Raw genomic sequence first — 9,172 nt, forward strand, 5'->3', positions numbered from 1 at the left:
GGCTGCCAACCAAAAGGTCAGCAGTTCAAATCCACCAGCCGCTCCTTGGAAACCCTATGGGGCAGTTCTACTCTGTCCTATAGGGTCGCTCTGAGTCGGAATCAAGTTGCTAAGTGGCAACAAGTTGAGTTTTAAACCAGTCTTAGCCTGGGGGGAGGAGCCCTGGTGGCACAACTGTTAAACACTCAGCTGCTACCCGAAAGGTTGGTGGTTCAAATCCAGTCGACTTAACAGCACACAACAGTCTGGGGGAAAGTCACTAATGGAGAGAATAAATAGACCCTGCCTAGATGGTCTCCATCTCTTCCCCGGCTTAAATTCATCCTACCCAGTGTATTATCCTCAGCTTCAGTTGTGTTTTAATCATTACATTCCCCTTCTTTGAAATTTTCTCGGATCCCCAATTATCATGCAAATCAAATTAAAATTCTCATCAAAATTCCAAGCCTTCCACCAGTTTGCCCTCTCCCCGTTCTTACCTAACTACTCTTGACTCCCACTAATATCAGTTCACATTCCTGGCATTAGCCTAACAAACGCAGAAACTCACTCAGGTGAGTCCCCTTCTCTGCTTCTCTTGCTCATCAGGAAGCCGAGCTCCCTCGCTCTGCACAAACAGTGCCTAAAAGTCAGTGCTCGGGTTTGGGAACTGTCTGCTGCCAGGCCCACTTGCCCTTTGTCACCTAGCTCTGCACAGCTCTTACCACAGGCATGTGTTCCTTTATTTACAAGTTCTTTCTCTGCTGCACTATGGCCACTGAGGATAGGGTCCCGTGGCTGCACCGACTTACTACCTCAGCTTCCCAACTCTGCACACAGGCCCTGCACCTTCTGAGCACTTCCTGGTGGTGGTTATTGCCTTTATTTTAAATAGCATGGTTAAAGTTTTTATGTATTTGCTTTTGTTTTCCTTTTTCTTTAGGTACAAAGCGAAGACAGTGTCCTCCTGTTTGTTATTGCTTGGACAGTCACAGAAATTATCCGTTACTCCTTTTACACATTCAGTCTATTAAACCATCTGCCTTACCTCATCAAATGGGCCAGGTAAAAAAGTACATGGAATGAAAACTAGCTTTTGAAAGTATCCATCACTGCATTTGTCATTTATTGCCTAAATACTGCCCCTCGGTTTCTAAAAATAAAATTGTGTGTTGGGTAGAAAACTGGTCTGTGGATTTTATCAGAGGAAGGCACTCTGCTTACTTTGGTTAATAGAAGCACTGTTTTTAAATATCTATTCTACTTAAATTATTTTTATTGGAATCAACTCTTTTTAGTTAAATTATTCAGTTAAGATTTGACATAACATCCTTTTTGTCCGTATCAAATTTAGCTTCTGTAATTATGATGTTTTTTGGGACCAAGTCCAATTCACCTAGTCTCAATTTTGCCAGGAAACTATATGACTGTAATATCAATTTTTAGCAAATAATAAATACTGTATGTCAGTTTTAGCTTGTTATCAGTTTATTTTTATCAGTAATACTCATTATGAATTGGGTAAAAGACTAATAGTTCATCTGTTTATCTTAGTTAGTCCTTGAGGCCGTTGTGAGCAGTTTTCTGGGTTGGAAAAGACCATGGAGGGGAGTGACAAAACAGAGGGATCAGAATTGTCCTCAGGGCCCAAATGCCTTATTTCATGGAAACAAAATAGCAGTTCCTAGAGAATTTATGAGTTTAGTGACTAAATTAGGAACATAAACCAGTTGTTCCCAACATTTCCAGTATGAGAACACCTATTTTATTGTAATGCTTTTTTTTTTCTTTTTGCAATAAATATTTTTATTAAGAAAAAGGAAGAATGGGAAAATATATAGCAGTTACCAATCAAATATGAAATCCTACCAAACTGGCATTGTGACTGCTGTCTACCCTGGTTGTAAGGGAAGTTTGTTGACCAAGCCCTGATTTTCCTACTGGAGAAAGATTATTTTGTCCATTGTTCTCCATGGCCTGTGGAAGATTCTTCTATTTCCACTATCCATGGCTCAAGTTACCATTGGGGAATACGTCTTTCTTTCATCTTTTCAAATTCCTCAACACAATCCCTATGCCTGGAAGCTTGGAGCGCAAATGCTTGTTGTAAGCCTTGAACAGCCAAAGGCTTTTTAAAAGCTGAGCTGATGGTTTCTTTGGCCATATGTGTGTTTCAAAATGTCTTCCAGTTACTTCCATGGAGTGGTAACTGCCCTCTGAATTATTTGGGGTAGTAACTGCCCTCTGAATTCTTTATGGGTAGTAACCGCCTTCTGAAATCTTTTTGAAATATAAAGATCTCCTTCTTAAAGTGAAAAAAGTTTTGTAGATTTGCCCATGTGATGGTAAATCTAATCATAGTTTTTTTTAATTGGGAAGTTACATAATGACCAAAAGCTATTATGAATTTTAAAATACTTAAGAAACATTAGCATGTTTCATTTATCACAGTAGCATGTACAGACATTGGAGAAATAGTAGCAATATACACACTTTGATGTGCTGTTTTTTTCAGTCCACAGACCAGACTTGGTGCATGGTGTAGGGCTTCCTAGATACCTTGATCTGACACCTTCTTTCCCTGCCCCTCCAAGCCCCTCAGCTCCTCCTGTATCCTACAGCGCAGGATTCTTCCATATAAATCCTCCTTTATCAGTATTTAACATCACCTTAGTTATTTTAAGGAGATGTTTCGAAGAGTTGTTTATTTAGTTAGGCTGAATTTTGAGGCTGGCTGAACACGTTTTATTTTAGAACAATCAGAAACGTGTACCTGCCACCAGTCGTTTTCAAAAACTGGTTTGTAAAAAACCTGAATTTAAACAGTGTTACCAACTGTTTAAATAAATTTCCCACAGGATAATTTATAAACAATAGGTTCTTAAAAGACCAGTGCTGATTAGAAGGGAGGAAGCGCATCGTTCTCCTAAAGCTGGCTTCGCGCCTCAGTAATTAATATTTTGTTTTGTTTTAGGTACACACTTTTCATTGTACTGTACCCAATGGGAGTATCAGGAGAGCTGCTCACAATATATGCGGCTTTGCCCTTTGTCAGACAGGCTGGCCTGTATTCCATCAGCTTACCTAACAAATACAATTTCTCCTTTGACTATCATGCGTTCCTAATTCTGGTAATGATCTCTTACATTCCACGTAAGTAAACAATTATGCATATATTTATTTATGTTTAAAAACTGACCTTTGCAATAACTAGAGTTGAATGTCTTTGATTGTTTTAGACCATATCCCAGTAAATGTACATCTAATGTATTGGGGAAAGCTTTGGTTTTTACTGAATGCTCACTGTCAACAGGAATTTTCCCTGGCATTAATTGAATAAAGAAACCCTTGTCAGTATGTGGGTTTGAAACAGGGAATACTAGGATAGGTTAACTGTCTATGAGGGGAAAGTACTGAGTGGAGAAAGGAGCCCTGGTGTCACAGTGGTTAAAGCGCCTGACTGCTCACTGAAAGGTCAGCTGTTCTAATCCACCAGTGGCTCCTTGGGAGAAAGATGTGGCAGTCTGCTTCTGTAAGGATTACAGCCTTGGAAGCCCTATGGGGCATTTCTACTCTGTCCTGTAGGGTCACTGTGAGTTGGAATCGACTCAGCGGCCACGGGTTTGGTTTTGGTTTTTACTGAGTTGAAAACAAAACAAAAAAAAAAGCCATTAAAGAGTTTGCCTTGATTTTATTTTTCTGTCCCTTGAGAGCTGCTCGGTATGGTATTTAAAAACATTGTAAAAAGATGTTTCATTGTTTCTTATATCAAAATAAATGGTTATTTCACTTTTAAGGGATCAGTTTACTTAACCAGAAACAGATAAAAACAAAGTAAAAATAGATGATTTTTTTCCCCATATTTCTCATTTTCTTGTTTAGAAATGAGCACTAAAACCATCTGAATGGGACATGGTGTTCTGTGTTCAGAATGGTTTCTAGTCATTTTCATAGTGTTGCTGAAGGTTTGAATATATGGATAATGAAACGTGCCTCTCAGCATACTCAGTAGCAGAGAGAAAAGGTTTGTTTGAAGCTTCTGTAAGAGGAGGCCTGTTTGCTAAGGAAGAGGGGTCTAGTTCTTTTCTCAAATAGTGATGCTTACTTGTAAATCCTATGACTGATTTTTGCATATCCAAAAGGATCTTGTTACACCCAAGGACATATAATGTCAGTTTCTTCTCCCTTAGCCATTTCTGTAGCCATTAGAACTGTGAATCTTATTTTCATCCATAAAAGTTGCTATATTCCCCCCTAAACCCCAGGTTAAATTCAGGCAGGGTTGGATTTTTCTTCAGCCCACAGCAGTAACCAAATGAATCATCCTAACAATTGTTAAGTGACATGTTTGTGTCCTTCTGTGGAAAATTGCAACTCATGCATTGTGAGAAAAAACTACATCCAAATTTCGTGTGAACATTTATCTTGGAGAAATTCTTGGATGCAATTCTCCTCTGTGATTCATTTTCTACTTTTTATTAATTACCAAGTCCTCCTCTTTGGTGATGTAGCCACAGTGGCTAACGGCCATCCCGCTTCAAATGTGAGAGGTAGTTGATTTTCAAACAAAAGAGAAATATGAAATCTAAAACTTTAAGTAATAAAAATGAACATTCAGTTTTTCACCTTTACAATTTGTTCCTCTCGTGGTTTCATTTTCCAGTCTCTAGAGCAACAATTCCTAGTTGCAGTTTTGCCACAGCCAGAATAGCATGTATTATCCCAGTGGGCACCACAGGGGTTATTTAAATTCAGCATAGTCTATAGAATAAATGGGAGATGTATGCCGTATTGGATACCTGGGAAAGGAACAGGGAAAATTTCATGAAATCATCCAAGTAACAAAAGTCTGAGGGACCCTACCTCAGATTTTCTGCAGTCTGACTGAGAAGGAGGGGCTTCATTGGCCAGAAACAGCTCTCCAGGGCAACCTGTCTGTCTGCACCTCTAGTCTTTTTTGTGATCTGGGGGCCAACTAGTGGTGAGCCTTTTTACCTCTGTGTACTGACCTCTTGATGTAGTAAAGGGGCCTGGTCAAGCACAGGCCTTCCCATAATAGGATTCCCAAAGGAAGACATACCAGTTCTGTGGGGTTTTCTTCTTGACCTTAATCGGGGTGGGGGTGGGGGTGGGGGAGGGAGTGGAGAACAGTGTGAGCAAGAGAAGAGAGACAACACAGACCTCAGGACCAGCTGTCTGTTTGGAGAGTAGGACAGGACTCTCATCCCAACAGAAGTCTGCTTTCTTTACCTCATTTCCTTCCCCCTTCTTCCAGTCTCAGCCTCCTTTTTGTAAGAAAATTTGTCTCTGTTAAAGTCTATAATATTTCTTTTTTAAGGCAGCTTGACTCTTGTAATCCAGGAAAAAGGTAGATTTCAGATAGAGATTAAAAGATTCTCTCCAAATCACTGGCTTCCCATCTCATCTCAAGATGGCAGCCCAGACCGTAGCTCCTGCTACAAATCACCTTTTGTATCTGCTGGCGCTCTCTCTCCTTCTGGCCTGAGCCAGTTCCCTGGATGTTTTCAGTAGTTCAGGTTGTTAATATTGAGACCAGTTTGTACTGTTCATTCCTGACAACTGCACATTTCCAACTTTCCAAAGCTTTGTATTTATAACAAGAAAATGTAGAATTAGGATAGGTTGCTATTGGCATGCAGTCTTTACCAAATTTGGTCTTCTTTCTACAATTTAGCGTTCTTTTAATCTACTTTAATGGGAAGTTGATGATATAAATGTATTATATGAAGCAACACCTTTTCTTTGTGGTCCTGATCCATTTTTGCACATGTAGCCCAAACTATGGCTGATGAGCCTTGGCCCAGGAGTTTTCTTAGGTCAGGGTGCTTTGGACTCCTCTCCAAAGCTCTGCTTTGGGTGCAGTATGGACAATATCAATACAATACAGTATTGGCAGGACTCAGTAGACTTCTAAGTCCTGGTCTGCATTTTCCCCCCAACTTGGCCTCACCTACCTTGGACAGAATGATTAGATATCAGTGACAAGGGTTGCATTACTCATTTACCTGTGCATGTAGGGCTTGCATTTCCAACGGAGAGAGATCACCCTAAGGAGGCAAAAATTGGTTATTGGGGGAAGTGAAAAAAATGGTTGAGAAATACTGATGTAGGATGAGGATGCCAAGAAGCTAGGCACTGTCAGCCTATCAGAGACTACGCCTCTGATTTTCAGAGAAACTGAGGAGGAAACTTGCCCCAGACAGAACATCCCCAGTTTCTCTCAGCCTCCAAGTCCTCCATCCCTAGAGAGGAAGAGAGCCCTAAGGGATTGGCCATCTTCTTGCAGGAAGGAAGGCCCCGTTGCCCCCTCCAGCCCCTCCCAGCACGCAGAGACAGACACACGCATACACAGCAGTGATCTCCATTCTGTGTGTCCTGAACAGGGAAAGCAGAGAATAGGATTTCCAATAGCCCATTGTCAAGCTGCAATTTTCTTAAAGTGTTTTTCCTCAGTGCAGCCCAATGTAGCTAAAAATAGTAGCCATACATATGGAATTGCTTCAGCCATTTTAGTTGGATTCAGTCTGAACACATGGGTAATTCAGATGGAGACAATGTCCTGACAGTGTCATCCAAGTTCTGGCCACCAAGAAGTTACTGCTCCAGCTGTAGAGAGCCTCCAGCCCAAGCATACCACCCCCGCCAACACACACACATTCTCTCTCTGTGGCCCGGAGAAACCTCTGGGAGGTATAAAGTAAAGGGCCATGTGTGCTCCCATTTCTGGCATTTAACCCTTCTGGTAGCCAACAGCCTTGCCCGTGGAGATGAAGGAATACTTAGCCATCTTCTTGCTTTAGCTGCCACCTTGGCCCAATGACTGACTTCTGGGTCTTTATCCTCCCTCGGACCCTCTGAACTAGCTGTGAGGCCATAGCCACCGTGTTTGGGGCAGTGTAGTCACAAACGCAACCAGTGGAAAAGTCCTTAGCACACTATCTTCCCAAAGTTTCCCTTTACTAAAGCAAAGCTATAGAAATTTGTCTGGCCCCACATGTTTAAATGAGCACAATTAGCATTCCTTATGGTTTAATTATATCTTTCCTTCCAGTTTTTAGATTATAGAGCTTGTCAAATTTTCTGGCTTTCATACCAAAATAGTTCTCTCACGACTGAATTATATGCGTAAACTGGGTCCTTTCTGTGAATAACTTCCTGCCTGAAAATAAGCGTGTGGAGTGTGGATGGCAGCGCCGCTCAGCACCGGGGCTTCCTCTGCAGTTTATCCGATTGATGTGCACTCGCCCACTGACATCTTGGAACACTCTGGGAGGATCATATGAAATTTGGCCAACTTGTCCCATTTAGAAAGGAAGAAGCTGTTAGGGGAGAGTTGGCAGTAGTAGAAACTACCTCCCAGGAAGTAAAGGTTACTGTTAAAAAAATAGAGATTTGAGCTGTTGGGGAGAGGAAGGAAGGGAGGATATTGTATACCAAACACCACCTGGAGTTTTCTTACATGGTTATTGAGCCCCTGGTTACAGTAACCTTATCAAGCCCAGATAGCTTAGAGTGGCATTTCCCAGCAGGGACACGATAGGCATTGGGACCGTTTTTCGTTGTGGGAGACTGCAGTACATTGCCGGATGTTTTAGCATCCTGCCCCACCCCGCCGCCATAGGCTAATGCCGGTAGCCTACAACCTCCTCCTCCACCTTCCACTCCCAGACACCCCCTAGGGAGGCAGCACCACTCCGGTCCTTTTAGAGCCATTTCTCTTTAAAGTCGTCCATGAGATGACTAGGAACAGAATCTTCAGTGCCTAAGATGCTGGTTACTTTTCATAAGGACTTTTGCCACATCCAAACCTGGCTTAGTTGTGTTCAAATCAAATGTGTTAGCACTGTGTCCTCTCAGACTGGAAGTACTTTTTCTTAAAATGCCAGACAGGCTGAACCTAGGTAGGGGGAGAGCCCCCAGTGTCAGAGCAGTGACAGGTGGGGCTGTCCTAGACGAATGGTCAGAAGCCCAGAGCCTGGTCTTGACTCTGTCAGCAGTTGGCTGTGAGACCCCAGGCAAGTCACTTGCCTCCTCCGTGACAGAGGAATAATCAGGAATAACTCCATCACTACAACTCTTCACGCAGTTGTTGTGAAAGTAACCAGAAAATAATGTGAAGATCGTGAAGGTAATAGGAAATCGTTTAAGGAATGTTATCTGGCGGCTCTGTGGCATCCTGGTTGGTCATGATAGTGCCAGCAGTGCCCGTCGTTCCGCTCCACGGCGCCCTTACCCCTCGGCTAAACAGGGAGAGAGAAGTCTCTGTTTTTGCTAATGAATATGGTCATGCCAGTGAGAGGCAGACGGGACCATCCTGAAGGCTCCCCCTTCCCCACATTCACTTAGTTACCTCCCTCGGTTCCTGGTGAGAAATTAGCCCCAGGGTTGGAGAGCACCTCCAGTCCATGTGTTCTAAATACAACATGCAGCTTTCAGTGATCTCTTTAACCAGTTCTTTCTGTTCTTTCCAGTTTTTCCCCAGTTATACTTCCACATGATACACCAAAGAAGAAAGATCCTTTCTCATACTGAAGAACACAGGAAATTTGAATAGCTCCTGCTTTTCTCCAAAAACAAAACAAAGCAAAAACTTTTCAATAATCAAAAAATGCTGCAGACTTTTTGAGTTCCCAACACGTTTCATAGAAAATAAGTAAGAACTATTTTTAAAATATTAAAGAAAGAAAACAAAACAAAAATCAAAATCCAGTGTTACATTGGTCTGGGATTTTATTTAAAAAAAAAAAAAAGAAGAAGAAGAAGATGAAGAAGTAGGCTGTTACATAAAATATCCTGGCTGGTCCATTTCAGCATGCTCTTTCTACCAGAAATTCCCGATATACAGGATGGCAATAGAAAGGTATTTGGCATTTTATAATATCCTCCTGTCTCCTTCACGTACCTGGTAAATAACGATCTGTAACATGAAACACGTGAGAGTTACAGTCTGCGTGATGAAGTGCCAGCCGAATGCCAGCTTGCAGTAATCTTTCAGTCTGTAGTGTGTTCAGCATTCCCCTTTCAAAGTGCTTAACTGCATGCTGGAAATTATTTGTATTTTTGAAGCGGCTCCTTTGTTCTCTGGAATGCTCTGAAGTCATGGCTGGGATCTATCGCCTCATATCTAGTGAATGAATTATAAAATGTAGATGCCTGTGAAGCTTCGGGGTAG

At 41.9% G+C, this 9,172-nt stretch overlaps 1 protein-coding gene across 1 annotated transcript in view; it reads left to right on the forward strand.

The window, feature by feature from the left end:
- The window catches only part of HACD2 (3-hydroxyacyl-CoA dehydratase 2), a 103,709-nt gene extending 94,955 nt beyond the window's left edge, over window positions 1-8,754 (forward strand). Inside the window, exons 5-7 of the mRNA XM_004373620.2 lie at window positions 923-1,044; window positions 2,954-3,132; window positions 8,472-8,754. Of these exons, the coding sequence (XP_004373677.1) occupies window positions 923-1,044; window positions 2,954-3,132; window positions 8,472-8,554 (384 nt within the window). The 3' untranslated portion in view covers window positions 8,555-8,754. The remainder of the gene's footprint in view (window positions 1-922; window positions 1,045-2,953; window positions 3,133-8,471) is intronic.
- Window positions 8,755-9,172: the final 418 nt, after the last annotated feature.

The sequence above is a fragment of the Trichechus manatus genome, unplaced genomic scaffold, assembly GCF_000243295.1.
Source record: "Trichechus manatus latirostris isolate Lorelei unplaced genomic scaffold, TriManLat1.0 scaffold00026, whole genome shotgun sequence".
NCBI classification, from domain to species: Eukaryota; Metazoa; Chordata; class Mammalia; order Sirenia; family Trichechidae; genus Trichechus; species Trichechus manatus.